The sequence below is a fragment of the Mobula hypostoma genome, chromosome 20, assembly GCF_963921235.1.
Source record: "Mobula hypostoma chromosome 20, sMobHyp1.1, whole genome shotgun sequence".
Taxonomy (NCBI): Eukaryota; Metazoa; Chordata; class Chondrichthyes; order Myliobatiformes; family Myliobatidae; genus Mobula; species Mobula hypostoma.
The window spans coordinates 22131328-22150507 of record NC_086116.1 but is presented as its reverse complement, the minus strand read 5'-3'; the positions used below and the strand labels follow the sequence as shown (position 1 = coordinate 22150507).

Here is a 19180-nt window from a genome sequence, read left to right as displayed (position 1 = left end):
AGTGGGGAGGCTTGTACCCATGATGGAGCTGATTCAGTTCACAACTATCTGGAGCTTATTTCAATCTAGTGCAGTGCCCCCCCCCCCCACTATATCAGACGTTGATTCAACTGGTTAGAATGCTCTCCACAGTACACTACAGAAAGTTGCAAAGGCTTTTGCAACACACTGACTTTTGTCAAACTCCTAATGAAATATCGCCACTGTCATGTCTTCTTTGGAACTGCTTTGTAGCTTTCCTTTCACGGATCTTTTCTTCTCTGCATTAAGTATTCTTCCTTGTGTACCAAATGAACTTTAAATGCCACTACATTGGAAGTATACAGCGAATAGAAAACGAAGCAATTGAAAGACATTAAACTGATGATTTTTGTTTAGAAAGATTTTATTTGCTCTCACTTTCTCCTTCTTTTGAATCAGCAAATGGAAACAGCAAATAGACGATCTGGTCAGATCTAATAAATTGGCTGCTCTGAGAAGAGCTGCTTAAATCAACAATACAGAGAGCCATTGAGAATCCAATTCATAACCTTCTCATTAGAAACAAAAAAATGCTTACCTGTAAACATTTTTTATTGTCAGATACTAGAACAAAAGTTTCATTCTGTTGGAAGATTGCATCCATGCACTGTATCAAAGAAGCAGCGGAGGAACTATGCACTTTATTTGTCTCCCATAGCTGTCAAAACAAAATATAATTTAAGTGTTATAACCAGAAGATTTATGAATTATTTCACTGCTCTAGCCTATTATCCACACAATACAACCAATTCACCCAAACCAAATGACATTAAGTTTCATAAAAAAGTTTAAAAGATATTGAAGTGATATTGGAAAAACCCAGCACCATCTTGCTGGTGTGTAATCTATTTGATATCCTAAAAAACAAGTCAGAGGAAAGTAGAGGACAATACAACTTTTGAGATAACATAAAACATAATGCTTCACTATGAAAAAGGGTTATAGTGTAATGCAGAAACTAATTAGATTAGATTAGATTATGAGGACACGCAGTCCTCTTTTATTGTCATTTAGTAATGCATGCATTAAGAAATGATACAATGTTCCTCCAGTATGATATCACAGAAACACAAGACAAACCAAGACTAAAAACTGACAAAAACCACATAATTATAACATATTATATCATAATTTGATAAAGAACAGACCATGGGCACGGTAAAAAAAAGTCTCAAAGTCTCTCGAAAGTCCCAACATCTCACACAGACGGTAGAAGGAAGAAAAACTCTCCGTCATGAACCTCTAGCACCGCAAACTTGCCGATGCAGCACCCTGGAAGCACCCGACCACAGCCGACTCTTGAGTCCGTCCGAAAACTTTGAGCCTCCGACCAGCCCTCCGACACCGAGCACCATCTCTGCCGAGCACTTCGACTCCGGCCCCGGCAACAGGCAAAGCCGAGGATTTGGGGCCTTCCCCTCTGGAGATGCTCGATCGCACAGTAGCAGTGGAAGCGAAGCAGACATTTCAGAAGTTTCTCTAGATGTTCTTCCGTCTGTCTCCATCAAATAGGATTGTGCACAGTACCTACTTAACAAATACTGATATTATTTTGGAGCGCCCGCGCGCGCTGCATCGTGCCACCATCTTCTCCTCCCCTCCCCAAAATTAACGAATCTGTGCATCACTGAAAACGTTGTCTGAAAACTAAATACTATGACCACCAGAAGACCAGGCTCGATAGAGTGGATGCGGAGAAGATGTTTCCTATGGTGGAGGAGTCTAGGACCAGAGGACACAGCCTAAGAATAGAGGGATGTCCATTTAGACGTAGATCAGGAGGAATTTCTTTAACCGGAGTGGTGAATCTGTGGAGGCCAAATCATTAGGCACCTTTAAGGCAGAGGTTGGTAAGATTATTGATTAGTCAGGGCATGAAGGGTTACAGGGAGAAGGCAGGACATTGGGGCTGAGAGGAAAATGGCCATTTAATCAGCCATGATGAAGTGGTGGAGCACACTCAATGGGCCAAATGGCCTAATTCTGCTCCAATGGTCTTATTAGTGAATATTTTACCATTAATCAGTGAGCTCAAGCAATTCATTTACTCGAAAAGACAGAAAGAAGCTCATTCACTTATTTATGTTGTTCCAGTGTTCCCTGCCTTCCATCTAAAGAGGGAATACTTTGCAGTGTAGTTTTCCTGACAAGACAATAATACTAACAATGCTTAGTCCACCGTATAGCAAAGTAAATGGCTAGATCTGCCCACGGTATTTCAGAAGTGCTAAAATTAGTTTTGACTTTGAATGGAGTTTATCAGTAGCAAACTCCATTCAGATGAACTTCCTTTTCATTGCAGGTTGAAGGTGGTGAAATATAACGAGATTTGTCATCGGAATACACAGTCTTTAGAATAAAAATCACCAGATTTTACTACTGATGAAAGTCTGCTGCACTGCAGATCATTTCAGAAAGGACAAAGCACTCATGTGCTACAACATGAAGGTGTAACAAGAAGGCGGTTTCTTTCATCTATTCAATAACTTTATAGGATGAAAGAGACAGAGGGAATCTGTGCAACCAAGCAATCTGAACAGCTCTACTTTTAAGTTGGCATGCTACAGCAGTCCAAAATATTTAGTCAAGTGGAAATTCAGAAAACTTTAAAATGTTTTTTATTACGCTTCTGAATATTATGGACAGATGCAGTCATACACTTGTGACAGAGGGAGTGGAATGAAGTTCCACCAGTTTAATTTTTAAGATGTTAGGTTTGTCATATCTGAGAGCCAAAAGACTGGGCCTGAACTGTCTAAAGCAAGGGCTCTCAACAGCCTTTTTATGCCACAGACCCCTACCATAAACCAAGGGGTCCATGGACCCCAGGTTGCAAACCCCTGGTCTAACATTTACACAAATGAAAGATGTTTTCATTGATACATACAAAAATGTTTTGGGGTTTCATATGAATAAGAGATCACTTTCTGAGAAGAGGAGGTCAGTATTCCTAGTAGAGATGAGGAGAAACTTCTTCACCCTGGTGTTCGTGAATTGTTGAAATTCTCTTCCTAAAAGGACTGTGAAGATTCACTAGTTGAGTGTTTGGAACAGAAACTGATTAGTTTCTAAACACTAAGAGAATCATTGGATTTGCAGTTCGTGACATTGAGGTAAGTTCAGCCATGATCAAACTGAATGGCAGAGAAGGCATGAGAAGTATTTTCCTGGAAAAATAAAATCCCTGTAGGAAATTAGATTTCTATAAGCAGTAAATTTCACAAAAATTTTATTACAGTGATGAGAATAGCAAATCTGAAACACTTTGAAATTATAGGTCTATGAAGCCAAGGGTGGTTGGTGAGAAAATCATGAGGCTGGCTAGACCGTGAGCATCAGGTTTAATTGAGCTGAAGTTTGCAATTTGGAGGACAGGAGGCCAACAGATCTTCAGAATAATTGAGACTGAAAGGTAAAACATCAGGAATCTAGATAATAGTATGGTGCTGAAGGCAGGTACAAAGTTGAGCAATGCTACAAAGACAAATGTTTCACTATTTTTGTGAGGTATGGATTAGTTTAATTCTGATTCAGCATGGAGTTGGATACAGGGGAAGGAAATACAGCCTGATTTAGCTTGAGACAATGAGTGGGAAGGAACCAAGAGTACATCAAGTAGCAGAAGCTATGAAGGAGTGATCGATACTTAGTAGTCAATTAATCATACAAGCAATACTTGAACTAAAGGTAAAAATCTTATACAATAATAAAACTTTTAAGTTACATTATATCCTCACATTGATTAAAACTGCAGATCATTTACATGTTATTACAAGTCTGACAGCTCAACCTTATAAATTTTTCTTGCGGTTTCTCAGTCTAATATATACAACATAAAGATCATTCCTGAGAATGAGAAATGCTTTCCCTCAAATTTGCTGAGAGGGGAAGGCGGGGATGATAAAAAATTAACATTTGATACAAATCTCTTTTCAAAATCGTTTTTTTCCTCTGGTGATACTATTCCAGTACACATGCTTCCTCAGAGATTAACCACATACAATCTTACTGTACATCTGAAAAACTGGAGCATAATTTTAAATGCAAGAGAAGGAAATAGGTAACATATTGTGGGAAGATGGAGCAATTATCATTTGGGACATATCGAGATGGATGGCTCTTTGTTCCATAATGATGTTTTTACAGAATTGAAACTAACCAAAGCAACACTGTATGTGTAGTTATTGTGCATAGTGTTTTTTCATTCACAGAATGATTTATTAAAATCATACCTACCCTAACGGTTTGGTCATCTGAAGAGGACAATAATTTTGAACCATCATGTGAAAATTGAACACAATGAACCCAGCTCAAGTGTCCACTGCAGTCAGCCACTCTCTTAAGTGATACCATGTCCCATAACTAGAAGGAATTGAACAAAAATATTAAATGCCTTGGTTAATTTTGTTCATATTACAATATAAGAGATAGTAATTCATTGACGAGTCTTGGGTATGACTCTAAACTGCAACCAGTGATTGGGGGACTTTCAGAGCTTTGGAGTTACCCCTTAGTCATTCATCGCTCCCAGGGTAGGTATTCTGGAATAATACCAGAAGAGATGAAAAAAAATCAGTATTTATCACTCTTCTAAGAAACCTGGAGCAATAGAACGTGAATTACATAGGACCATAAGTTTAATGAGTCATATCACCAAGAAACTTCTAAGAATTTTGATGACAAGAGCTAAAAGTAAGATACAAGCTGAAATAGGTAAAGAACAATGTGGCTTTGTGAAAGACACAGGTACAAGAAGTGCGATATTGATGATAAGGATACTATCAGAACGAGCTATTCAAGTGCAAAAGATTTGTTTGTTTGTTTTATCGACTACGCAAAAGCATTTGATAAAGTGAAGCACAATAAGTTATTCGAAATATTACAGGAAATTCTAGATCTAGATTCAAAAGACCTCCACCTAATCAGAAATCTGTACTAGGAACAAACTGCCGCTGTAAGAATAGATGGAGTCAGTTTACGAAAATCAAGAGAGGCGCTAGACAAGGCATTTTCTCCCCTGATTTGTTTAATGTGCACAGTGAAATAATATTACAAAAAATAAGAGACATCTTGGGAATCAAAGTTGGTGGCGAAAACATCAATAATTTCAGATATGCAGATGACACTGTGTTAATCGCAAGTACGGAGGAAGTAGTACAAAACTTAATGGATATAGTTGTTGAAGAAAGTGCAAAAATGGGTCTATCAATTGCAAAAAGACAATGTATGGTGATATCTAAAAAGGAGGAGAATCCTATCTCTAGGCTGAGAATAAACGGGGAAGACATAAAACAAGTACAGAACTTTTGCTACTTAGGAAGCTGGGTGAGATCAGATGGCAGGTGCAACATGGACATCAAAAGGAGAATAGGGATGGCAAAAGACACCTTTACGAGAACAAAGAGTATACTGACCAACACTAAACTAGGCATGACAACCTGCCTCAGAGCACTGAAATGTTACGTTTATCCAGTTATGTTATATGGCTCAGAATGTTGGACAATATCTAGTAGCATGAGGAAACGAATTGAAGCAACAGAGATGTGGTTTTTGAAGAGGATGCAAAGAATATCATGGACGAAACGAATATCTAACGAGGATGTCATGAACAGAGCAAGCACAAAAAGAGAAATAATGTTGAGATCATGATAAGATAACATGACTTCATTGGACATGTGATTAGGAAAGAGGAGTTAGAATGCACGGTAATTATGGGAAAGATTGAAGGGAAGAAAGCAAGAGGAAGGCAAAGACAAATGATGATGGAGACAGCAGCCAGGGAACTGGAAATGAATACCAATGAACTGATCCACTTGACCCGAAATAGGAGTGTGTGGGCCATGACAGTCAAAGCTCAAACTGAGCATGGCACCTGATGATGATGATGAATTCAATTGACAGTGATTTTGAATGTAAAATTGAGATGTAAATTAGTTTAATCAAACTGCCACACAGCCAGCTCTTCCAGGAACGAGGTGGCAAAGTGGACGTAGGAGCTGATAGTTCAAGGTAGTGAGTGATTTTTATGGCAATCCTAAAGTATCAGGATCATGATCCCTCAAGGAAGCCCTTAGGCAATTGAGGCCCCTCTCACCAATGGCGAACTTTTCTCTCTACTTTCAATTACGAGCTATCACCAGCTCAGCAGACCACAATTTCTAGCTTCAATCCTCTGCCGAGAGAATTATTCAAAAGTATGCCTGGCATTGTGATGCCACTGGCTCCCCACCAGGCAACTGGCCAGTTGGAAAATAGAAGACGAGATCCTGCAGTTTACTTCAGCAGGAAATTGCAGCTGATTTCTCCCCACTCCAAATCTATCCTCTCTATAAATATTCATGCCCATGGACTGGGAAACACTGCTAATGTCAGAGACTCTGGAAAATGGTTTGATAGTTCTGTATGTGCTCCCACAAGATTCATGAAATGTAACCCAACCAATAGGCTCGTTGGAAAAGTGTGAAGCAAAGGAGTGTGGCCCTAAATCAATAAATTATATGAAGAAAATACGATAAAATTCAAAAAGCCTGATCTTTTCTAAATAGCAAGAAAACTCAGGACTGATGATTCAAGATAGAAAAGTGGGAAATTGCTGCAACAGTGGGCAAGAAGATAAAAGGGAACATTGAATCATAACAATCAAATAAACCCAGAGATTTAATAAACAAATCTACAAAACTATGAGCATTCTATGTACAATGTGGAAGTCATGACAACATACAGGGTTTTATTAGGAGAGAGATAATCCAGTGCAGTTAAAAAGGAGTGATCTCATTAATTTTATTTTGATTATTTTTCTGAACTATAAAAAGGCAGATGACACAAAGGCACTGCAGGTGGTGTGACTATCACATAGTACCAGTGACACAGTTATAGTCCTGACCTCTGATGCTGCCTGCATGGAATTTCCATGGTCTCCTGGTGACCATGCTAATGCCCCAATATGCTCTCATTTCTTCACAAGATCATGCTGGTCTATTGATTCACTGTAAATTGCCCTGAATGTTGGTGAGTGAAAGGAGAACCAGGTGTAGTTGCTGGGTATATGAGAGAGAACAGGCTCAGAGAAATAGCTGGTGAAATGGGAATGCTCCAAGAACCAGCAGAGGCGTGATGAGTCAAATGGCCTCGCACTATGTCATTTTGAAATCTGAAACTTGATGCTGTTCGTCAGAGAGCACCAAGTGTTAGATCCAGCAATAACAATTGAAAAGTCTTTTATTTCTAAGCAAGATGGTGTAACACTGAGGATAATCTATAGGTGGTACTATCCCCAGAATTGTCTGTAGCTCTAGTTAAAAGTAGAAGTACCAAACATATCTTTACCTCCCGCACTCTCTCTGCTTCCTGCAGGGATCACTCCCTGTGTTATTCCCTCGTCCATTCGTCCCTCCCTATTAATCTCCCTTCAGGAACTTATGTCTGCAAGTGGCCAAAGTGCTACACCTGCCCATTCACCTCCTTCCTCACCTCCATTCAGGGCTCGACACAGTCCTTCCAGGTGAGGTAGCACCTCACCTGCAAACTTGTTGGAATTGTCTATTGTGTCCGGTGCTCCTCTACACTGGTGAGATCCATTGTAAATTGGGGGAGCCATTTCAACAAGCACCTCTGCTCCATCCGCCAAAGGCTGAACTTCCCCGTGGCTCAGTATTTTAAATCTGAGTCCCAATATGTGCTGCCCGAGTTAAAAGTAGTAGTATTTCAGCCCTCATAGAAATGAAAGCCAATAATAATACAAGGTAACAGAAATATAGAGTATGAGGAAATGCTATGGTTCAATATTTAGATATGGGAATGTAAGGGGACTATCACGATAGGTATTATCAAAATTCTTCCTGTGATATTACTATGAATGAAATTGCAAGGGACAGAGGTTAAATAAAATTAAGTATAAAAACACAAGGAGCTGAGCTGCATTATGAAAATGGCTCAGTTAGGATGACTCCTAAGAAAACAAGAGATGGATTGATCCATGTCATGTTTCTCAGGACTTATTCCTGAAAAGCTCAGGAACATTTTCTTGTGAAAATAAAGTACAAAATTCCACTCAATGATTTCTGAGGTGTCCCTCACAACCTTGAAGTCATTTCATTTTGGTTTGTTGGTCCTTCTCCCAATCCAATATCAGCGTCCAAGCCTTTCACTGTTTCTGACCTCTGCTCTGCAACACTCTTCTGAACACCCATCCATTGCTCAAAGCAAATTTAAGCTTTCACTTACAAAACTTAGTTTGGTGTCTCCGGAGTGTTTGCATTAATGACGCACATAAATGCACATTTCTCAGGACCATCCACTTACCTCAACAGAATTGTGAGACAAAGCCACAGCCAGCAATGGTCTGGTAGGAGAAATATCACAAGACTGAATAGTGCTGTAACGGCTCATTGTTAATTCATTTACCAAGTCACCAGACATTACATTATAAATCTGAAAAATAAAGTAAAATAGCCTGGTAATAACAACTTGGGAAAAGATATGTTAATAAATAAAAGTCAGTTTAATTAATAAGATTTGGCGGGGGTGTCTTAAAAAAACTTACCCCCTCCAAAACCCTTTAAACACATGCATTCAGAGATAATGAAAGCAACCAAGCCAAGAAAATGGCACGTGAAACAAAAACAGTAGGCATCAAAACTATTCCAGTGCTGTACAATTCTTTCATTATTTTTTGCGAACTGTAAATTTGTGATCCTCCACATGATGTTTTCAATCCCATTTATATACAGTACTGCGCAAAAACCTTAGGCACATATATATAGCTAGGGTGCCTAATACACTTGCACAGCACTGTAATAATTTTATGTGTTGCATTGTATTGCTGCTGCAGAAAAAAAACACAAATTTAATGACATATGTGAGTGAGGGAACCCAATTCTGATACAGGTCTCTATTGCGGACTAAAAATGGGAAGGGAGCGGGGGAGGGGATCATGTTTGGAAAAAGGAAGGGGAAGGGAGCAGGAAGCACCAGAGAGACATTCTGTAATGACTAATAAACCAATTGATTGGAATCAAAATACCTTGCCTGGTGTCTCAGGGAGGGGTATGTCTGCACCTGTGCCACCCCTCAGCCTCAGCACTCCTTCCCTGCCACCCGTCCCACCCCACTCCCGTGGCGCTTCACCCTTACCATTCCCAGCATCCTTTACTCCTGCCAGATTTACAAACTCACTCTCTGCTCCATGTTGACAAATAGAGGACTGTGCAAAGGTCTGAGGTACCCTAGCTATATATCTATATGCCCAAGACTTTTGCATAGTAATCTCAACTAACTGATATACCTATCTACCTTGAAGTCAAAGTACATAATTAATGTAATTAACCTTGAATCTGTGGTGAACTCCTGCTTCATCATACTATCTGTACATATCGTACAATAAATATACATGAGATTAATACCAAAGGATATTTGATCCAGTTTCATTTTTTGTTTAAAAAAAATATTAATTTTATTTACCTTAATACTTTCTGGGCTTCATTTACATTTTTGTGCCCATCCCAGCACGTTTCAATAATTGTGATGTTTCAAAGCAACCACTGAACAGACTTGAAGCAGGGGGCACCAAGGCAGTGTAGTGGTTAACGCAAAACTATTACAGCTCGGGGTGTCGGAGTTCAATTCCAGCATCATTTGTACAGAGTTTCCATAAATACTCCCGTGGAATGCATGGTTTTCCTCAGGTCCTCCCAGGTCAATGACATACCAGTTGCTAGGTTAAATGGTCATTGTAAATTGTCCAGTGATTAAGGCTAGTATTAAATCAGGGGCTGCTGGGTGACGTGGCTCACACCTATTCCATGCTGCATCTCTAAATACAATAAATCTCTTTGCTTGGTTTTCTTCTCACCAGTAGAACCGAGGAAAAGGGAGAAAGTAAACTTAGTGATGAAAAAAAATTCTGGTTTGTCCCAAAGTAATTGTAAAAATGTAATTGGCTCACAACTAAATACTAGGATTTTAGCACAGGTAACACTTAACATGATCAATGTGTTAGAAATTAATGGTTGATCAGTGTCACTTTCTTTTTAAAATAAAACTTGTTATGTTGGATTGCAAAGCAGAATATAGTTAAAATGATGAGAGGAGGGCTGGTTAATTTCCAAGCCACAATAAGCCATTGTTCCCTTGCACTGGGCTTTGAGCCTCCCAGGCACTCTATTCAGTACTGGAGAATCTTTCTCTATGCATCTTCTACAGACCTCTTTTCAAACCGATAACACACTTTTTATACAAACTTTCTAACCAAAATGCTTACTTGTCATACAATGCAAGCATTTAGTGTCAGTCTTGCTGTTCACTATGTGATAGTTTCTTGTTTGTCAGGAAAGGGCTTTAGGTTCACGTTTTCAGGCACCAGAAGAAAGAAATTAAAATAGATAACAGCAAACTTGCAATGTTATATCCTAGGTTGCAGGAAAATAGTAGTTAGTTAGATCCCTCCTGATAAATTCTTATTCCATTTCTCTCTCGGTGGAGTTCTAAGTGATTGCTGGCCACCTCTGTTGGAGTAAAACTGTGACTAAGGTCTACTGGCCTGAAGGGAAATATATGGATTTAAATTGTAAGGAGCTAGAGGAGAAAGTGAAGCTCAAGAGAAAAGCAGTATAAATGAGGAATGTGAGATCAACAGAAGAACATTAGCCTGTCAAAATAAAGTAAAAGAACTGATAATGAGCATCAATAGTTTTATGGGTTTTAAACCAAATCTTACTTTTCTGAGATAAAGACAGATGGAAGACTGTGATCGCTTACGTCACACAACATGCTACATAATGATGGTGGTTGTGATGATGACTACTTTATTGAAAACTACTTATACCTTGACAAATTTGTACAGAAATGTGGTGGAAAGTGTGCTGACTGGCTACATTATGGCCTGGTATGGGAACACCAATACATTTGAGTGGAAAGTCCCCTCCAAGAGGTAGTGAATTGGGCCCAAAAGATCACGGGTAAAGTCCTTCCAGCTATTGAGCATATCTACATGAAATGCTGTCATAGGAAAACAGCATCCCTCAAAGATCTTCACCACCTAGGTCATGCACTATTCTTGCTGCTGCCATCAGTTAGAAGGTACAAGTGCCTCAGGACTTGTACCACCAGGTTCAAGAACAGTTACTACCCTCAACCATCAGGCTCTTGAACAAAAGAGGATGACTACACTCATCTATTGAGATATTCCCACAACCAATGATCACACCTTAACGACTCTTTTATCTTGTTATTTCATGCTCGTTATTTATTTATATTTGCATTTGCACCATTTGTTCTCTTCTTTCCTCTTGCTCTTTCATTGATCCTGTTATAGTTACTATTCCATAGATTTACTGAGTATGCTCGAGGGAAAAGGAATCTCAGGGTTGTATGTGGTAACGTGCATGTATTCTGATAATAAATTTTACTTTGAACTTCAAAATTACTTAACACATGTTTTTTCTGTGGATGAATGCTGAGTCCCAAAGGAACACAACACAAAAGACATGTCAATGTGAAACACTCTGGTATGCTTACAAAAATTGGAGATGTTAAAAAGGGAGTTGTCTGACCAGCAACCATCTTACAGATGGTGCAAAACAAAATCAAAAACTAAATGGCAGTAAACTATGAAACTGCTTTATAAGTTATCAAGGCATCAATATACTAATGACAATTTTGTGAAATGCTGTTTGCTAACAGCAGGGAACTGTGTTCCACTAAGCCTCTGAACTTCATATTAAAAAAAGGTAATTTTAAATTTTACAATGTTTTCAGTTCTGCATGCCATGTTTGGGAAGTGACATTTATGGGAATAGAAAGGAAGCAAGAAAAGATTACTGTACTTCCCCCGGTAGAATTTTAAACTTTGGACTGTTGTTTAGTGTGATAAATTAAATGCCTTCCAGGTTTCATGATGAACTCGAAGTACTGGCATACTTCCATGCAGATACAAAGTGCATGATCTTGTTTATCAACTCCAGGATAAAATCAGGTCTCTGTGATGTCATGGGAAAAACTGACTAGCATTTCAAAGATGGTGCTCCATAATGAAAGGTAGCATAATGAAATAATCACAAATCAGCAGCAGTATCTGAAACTAAAGCTGAGCTGGGTAATCAGCATTTGCTGAAAGAAAAACTGTTTAATGTTTCAGATTGAAGACCCTTCAGCAGAACTGAAACTGGTATCTGGTTGATTGAAGATTAACTGTTCTTATTTCAATACATTATTCAACAGCAAGACCTATGTGAGACACAAGATGGATGCTGTTGTCTCCCCAGTCAACTCCATAACGTCTCTTAGACTCAACGACTGTCAGTGTAAAGAACCTTTAGAAAGAATTATTGCGTGCACTGTTTTGTGCAGAAGGTGGGTGGCTCAGTGAGGTATTGAAAACATTTAGAATAATGCTACTGGAATTCAACATTTTGATAGCAAAAGGAACAATTTATGTATGGCCTCGTCAGTTAAATCATACCTTTCTGGACTAAACTGAAAGTCTTAGCACACTTGCAATGAGGTGATTTCTCTTACTTTCATATTTGATGGGTTCTTCTTACAAGCGTAATAACAACTTGTGGGAAGCTATGGTATTTATTTGAAATGTTCAGACTGTGTGCACACATTGAAAACCTAAAGTTATTTGTTGATCCATTTGCACCTTTCCCAGAAACAATAAACTGAGCATTCTCTTTAAAATTATCAGACTACAGATGCTGCAGCAAACAAAGAAAATCTACTCCATTTGTGCAAATGCCTTGATTCTAATTTTTTTGAAATTTCAACATGAAGCCAAGCATATTCATTTGCAAGTTAGCATTCTCTCTACTGAGACTAAGACAGCACGATTGTATTCCGTGTTTATATATCTGGTAAATGGAAAATATAGCTCTTATCCCCAGAATGGTCTCCCAGACACAGTGCAATATATCACATGAATCCTGAAATGTAATCAACTGATAAATATGTATTGTTTTAATTTTATTTGTAAACCAATTAATATTTTTTAAATCTTGGATGAGATCCCAGCTGTAGCAAAAACACACATTGACAGTCCAAGACTGATAAAGAATTAAATACGTTTTCATGGAAATTATTGTGTTAAATATCAATGACCATTATTCATAATGTCTCAACCTCCAAGAGGACCACCACCTTGCTGTGTTTTGGAGGCTTGCATGCCTCAATGACTTGCAAAGCTATGCTGGCTGGAGTCAAGACTTCACGCTTTGGCTCTTGGTAGAGTCACCCATGCCAAACAGGTCAAAGGGTAAAGGCCACACTAACAGTGGTCCACCAATCCTACAGGTTCAGGGGTTCAGCTCAGGGCTAACAACCCTAAATGGTAAAACAAAACCATTATGGAAATAGCAATGAAGAATCCTTCTACATCTGAGTGTGACAGTATTCCCGAGTCTTCACTGGGGATTTGCATGACTAACAGTAGTAAAAACTGAGAGGAAGCTACTGACAAGATGAAGTCATCCTCACCACCACCAGAGATGGAGGACCTTCATTGCTGCCCTAAATGTCGGTGACGTAACAGGAAAAAGAGAAAATATCCTGAACTTTAAGATTCCAAATTGATATTCATGGTTGCTTGGCAAAAATCTGAACAAACCTTTCAATATATTTTCTATCTTCAAGCATATAAACGAAAATATCAGAATTTTGTAACACAGGATTACAGAAAACACATTTTACTAATGGTCCTCAGAAGAGATTCAGAATTAAAATTGTATTGCAAAAACACACTCCTAATAAACACGCAGCCAGCCCTGATGAAGGGTCTTTGCCCGAAACGTGGACTGTTTATTCCTTTCCCTAAATGCTGCCTGACCTGCTGAATTCCTCCAGCATTTTGTATGTGTTACTATGGGTTCTTGATACAATGCTTTACAGTTGTTACAACAAATATGCAGAACAAAGCCTATTTTGTGCTATAATGTTAAATAAGTTTGCCGATGCTGACCAATAAAATGAGTAAAACAAAATCTAGGTGTGTCCTTTCTTCTCTGAGAGAAATAAAACACTAAAACAGAAGCTATTCACATAATACATTGGACGAAATGGACCAATTTATTATCTGGAGGTACACATTTACATACCAATCCAAACTATGATTCTAAAATCAGGAATCAGAAAAGTAATCACATTTTATGAAGTCTCACTAAACACCATCATTCTTGAAGGAGATGATGTCTCTCATTAGCTAATTACTTAGTAAATTACAGATTGTCTGCTTTTAACTGCAATTACAGTCTTACCAGTTGAGTGATTTGTATATACAAATGAAATAGCTCAATAAATTCAGCTATCTATTAGGTATGGTTTCTTGGTGTGAAACACAAGCTACTTTTAAGCAATTGGTTTATTACTAATCACTGCACATCAAATGGCATGAAAAGCATAATATCAACTTAATTTGCTTTACAAGAGATTTTAGATTTTTTAAAAATCATGATAGATTTTCCTCATCTCCCTGGTAGAGCACATTGCTTCATAAAAGGAAGCAAAAGAAAGTCTGTTCAAAATTATGATAAAAGGAAAAGAAAATTAAATAGTATTTTCTTTAATATTTGCAATCTCCTTCTGTATACCATAGCTCCCTCCCTCCACTTTATTACATCTATGTGTTTCTTCTTTTTCCTCTCTCTTTTTGTCTGCCAGTCTACCATCCATCTGCCACAATCTTCCAACTCCATCCCTGCTCCCGTCCCTACCTGGCACATACAGGGCATTTCTGGTATAATGGCAGTGCACTCAGACGCCACAGCACTCTAAGTCCAATCAAAGGAGCATTTATTCATCTTGTAATGTTGTTCTTACAATCACACATCACTGCTGGATACCAAAAACATCAAGGGCTATCCCATCGGTGAGTTGCTCAATAGCGATGGAGCTGGACTTACTGTATATTGTTGTCACCTGGACTTGTTGCATATTGTTGTGCCGAAATGTTGAGTGAGTGATCATCTTGGATACCTTTATTGGGATCGCAAGACCCTGTTGGACATTGGTAACACATTGGTCTGTTTATTGGCAAGACAGGCAGTGGGGGAACCGTGTTGCCTCAGTTGTGGTGAGGACTCGGTCTCAGTCTCGGTGTTGCTTTGGACACAGCGGCCTATTGCAGTCACCAAGGGGAGAGTGCAGAGGACTCTGCTGGGTGCACTGGAATTGTGCTGGGTTGGAGTTAGCCCTTCCCATCAATTCTTCCTTTAACCCTGGTGTTCACTCTGTGCTGCTCTCCAGTCTTCACTCAGTGGAAGAACAAGCTAGACCAGGACAATTTACAGTCATGCCTGTCGGGGACTTGAGCTACATATTTTTTTCTATGTTTTTCTGAAATCGTAACCATATGTGCTATTTGCAGTGTGCTGCTGGTAACGTGTTTTGCACTTTGACCCCTGAGGAACATGGTTTTGTTTGGTTATATTCACGTATGGTTGAATGATAATTAAACTTGAAATTAAACTTTTAAGTTTATTTGGTTCAGGTTTCAGAGCTTCGCTCTTGTAAAGTGAAATATGACTTGAGATTAACAGCAAAAGAAACAGCTAGTTAACTTGAAGTTGGCCACATTACCATTCTTCACAGTGCTTACAAAATGGTATAAACTATATATGGGGAGACACTAATCATGTATGGTCTGCAGCTTTCTTGAAGACAGGGTCACACAGTTAGAATCAGTTAGTACACCTCAGAAATAGGTCCTTCAGCCTCACATCCACGTCGACCTCTTCACCAATCTACTCTAATCATACTTTCCCGCACTTGGTTCTTATCCTTAAGGCCTTGTCTAAAATTCTCTTAAAAGTAGTGATTTTACTGGCTCTACTACCTCTTCTAGCACCTAGCTCTAAATATTAATCAAATCCACTTTTAAAACTCCTTGTCATCTTAAATCTATGTCGTTTTCGTCATCCCGACTGAGGGAAAAGGATTCTGAACATTCATTTTATGTCTGTCATGTACAATTTTATATACCTTCGTCATCACCCCTCAGCTTCCTGTACTCCAGGGAAAACAAGCTCAGCCTACCCAATCTCCCGACACAGAAGTCCTCCAATCCAGGTGGACCTGTCAGGTCACTTCATCAAAGTGGAGCTCTAACCAGTGACCAATCCGGGTATCTGAAGTTTTGAGAGGAGCGGGTTTCACTCAGGTCAAACGCCCGAGTAGAAAAGGGAGCAGCGGGTCACTTCAGCGAAATAGAGCTTTGACCAGTGACCAATCCACATTTGGGCTTGATCAGCAAGAGCAAATTAAAGGAAGGCAGGGCTAGCGCAGCAGCCATCACTTGAGTAGACAGAGTCAAAGTGCTGATCTTGAGCTTTTAGCTCTTTGAGACTGCAGTCAAAGGTGGCAAAAAAAATGCTCAAGGTTGTTTTTTTTCTCCTTCCCTTCTTTATACCTTCTCAGCTGGGACAGTAGAGATACCAGACAGGATATAGAATGCTCCTCTTGTGGGATATGGGAACTGCAGCTGCGAGAATTGCATCCTGCTGCAGCTTGTAACAATCCGCATTAAAGAGTTGGAGCTGGAACTGGATGAAATCCGGATCATTCCGGAGGCTGAAGGGGTGATAGAAAGAACATACAGAGAGGTAGTTACACCCAAGGTGCAGGACATAGGAAGCTGGGTAACAGTCAGGAAGGGGAAAGGGGTTAATGAGCACACATGTAGCCACCTCCTCAACATTAGGTATTATCACTTTGGATACTGTTTGAGGGGGAATGATCTAACAGAGGAAGGTCACAGTGGTCAGGTCTCTGACACTGAGTTTGGCTTTGTGACTCAGAATGGAAAGGGGGAGAGGGGAGAAAGGCACTTTGTAATGATAGACAATTCGTTAGAGGAGCAGACAGCAAGTTCTGTGGTCAGGAACAAGATTCCCGGATGGTATGTTGCCTCCAGAGTGCCAGGGCCAGCGACATCTCGGATTGACTCCTCAGTGTTCTTAGGTGGGAGGGTGAACAGCCAGAGGCTATGATCCATGCAGGTACTAATGAAATATGTAGGTCAAGTGGCAAAGTTCAAGAAATTAGATGCCAACTAGGAAGATTATACTGTTTAATATGTGGCTGCAGAGTTGATGTTGGAGGGAGGCCATAAAAATTTTGGATCATTGGTGTCTCCTTCCAGGGAAGGAGGAACCTGTACAGAAGGGATGGTTTGCACCTGAACTGGAGGGGGACTAATATCCTAGTGGGAAGGTTTGTTAATGTTGCATGGTGGGGTTTAAGCGAGAGGCAGGGGGATGAGAACCAGAGTGCCAGAACAGTTAGTGGAAGCAGATGCTGGTATAATCTCAGACAAAGTTAGGAATCAAAAGGTTAAGCATGCTGCATTTAGTGTCCTTAGCTGCGTTCAATTTCAATTTAAGTAGTATTACAGCGAAGGTGGATGAAGATGAGGTAGATGGTTTACAAACAGAGGCATTGTGTAGTGAGGAGAGGCTATTAATAGGGCAAAATTGAAGTCAACAGGATGGGTTGGAATGTAAAAGGCAGACAAAATCGAAAAGGGTGAACACAGGACTTAAGGTGTTATATTTAAAAGCACGCAGTACATGGAATAAGGTAGATGAGCTTGTAGCACAGTTGCAGATTGGCAGATATGTTGTTGTAGGCATCACAAAATCATGGCTGAAAAGATTATAGCTAGGAGCTTAATGTCCAAGGATACACATTATATTGAAAGGACAGGCAGGAAGACAGAGAGGGCAGTGTTGCTCTTTTGAAAAAAATGAAATCAAATCATTAGAAAGAGGTGACATAGGGTTAGAAGGTGTTGAATCATTGTGGATAGAGCTAAGGAACTGCAAGGGTAAAAAGACCCTGATGGGAGTTGTTTACAGACCCCCCAAGCAGTAGAAAGGACGTGGTTTACAAATTACAACTGGAAATAGAGAACGTATGCCAAAAGGGTAATGATCTTTGAAGAATTTCTAGATTCTGGAATGGTTTCAGAGGACTAGAAAATTGCAATGTCACTCTACTCTTCAAGAAGGGAGAGAGGCACAAGAACGGAAACTTATGGGTCAGTTAGTCTGACCTCGGTGGTTGGAAAGATGTTGCAGTTGATTATTAAGGAGGAGGTCTCAGGGTACTGGAGGCACAGGATAAAATAGGCTGTAACCAGCATGGTTTCCTCAAGGGAAAAACTTGCCTGACGAATCTTTTGGAATTCTTTGAAGAAATATACAGAAGAGGTGTCAGGGGTAAGTTTTTTTTTAACGCAGAGAATGGTGAGTGCGCGGAATGGTCTTCCGGCAACGGTGGAGGAGGCAGATACAATACAGTCTTTTAAGAGACTCCTGGATAGGTACAAGGAGCTTAGAAAAATAAGAGGGCCATGGGTAACCCTAGGTAATTTCTAAAGTAAGTACATGTTCAGCACAGTTTTATGGGCCGAAGGGCCTGCATTGTACTGTAGGTTTTCTATGTTTCTAAATAACAAGCAGGATAGACAAAGGAGAATAGGTGGAGGTTATGTACTTGGATTTTCAGAAGGCCTTTGACAAGGTGCCACATATGAGGCTGCTTAACAAGCTAAAAGCCTATGGCATTACAGAAAAGGTTCTAGCATGGATAAAGCAGTGGCTGATTGGCAGGAGGCAAAGAGTGGGAATAAAGAGAGCCTTTCCTAGTTGGCTGTCGGTGACTAGTGGTGTTCCATAGAGGTCTGTGTTCAGACTGATTCTTTTTATGTTATACGTCAATGATTTGGATGAAGGAATTGATGGTTTTGTTGCACAATTTGCAGGTAGTTTGCAGGAAATAGTGAGGCTACAGAAGAACTTGGAGAGATTAGGAGAATGGACAAAGAAATGGCAGGTGAAATACAGTGTCATGAAGTTTATGGTCATGCATTTTGGTAGAAGAAATGGAAGGGTTAACTTTTCCTAAATGGAGAGAAAATACAAAAAACTGAGGCACAAAGGAACTTGGGGTCCTTGTGCAAGATTCCCTACAGGTTAATTTGCAGATTGAGTCTATGGTAAGGAAGGCAAATATGATGTTAGCATTCATTTCAAGAGGATTAGAATATAAAAGCAAGGACGTAATGATGAGTCTTTATAAAGTACTGGTGAGACCTTACTTGGTGTATAGTGAGCAGTTTTGGGCCCCTTAACTTAGAAAGAATGTGTTGAAACTGGAGAGGGTTCAAAGG

General features: G+C 39.6%; 1 protein-coding gene across 3 annotated transcripts in view; it reads right to left on the bottom strand.

The window, feature by feature from the left end:
• Nucleotides 1-19180, bottom strand: part of apaf1 (apoptotic peptidase activating factor 1) — a 246539-nt gene that overhangs the window by 90439 nt on the left and 136920 nt on the right. For all 3 annotated transcript variants that reach the window (XM_063072508.1, XM_063072510.1, XM_063072509.1), the window contains exons 18-20: nucleotides 8323-8451; nucleotides 4258-4383; nucleotides 560-679 (exon numbers count right to left, since the gene is read on the bottom strand). In XM_063072508.1, the coding sequence (XP_062928578.1) occupies nucleotides 560-679; nucleotides 4258-4383; nucleotides 8323-8451 (375 nt within the window). The remainder of the gene's footprint in view (nucleotides 1-559; nucleotides 680-4257; nucleotides 4384-8322; nucleotides 8452-19180) is intronic.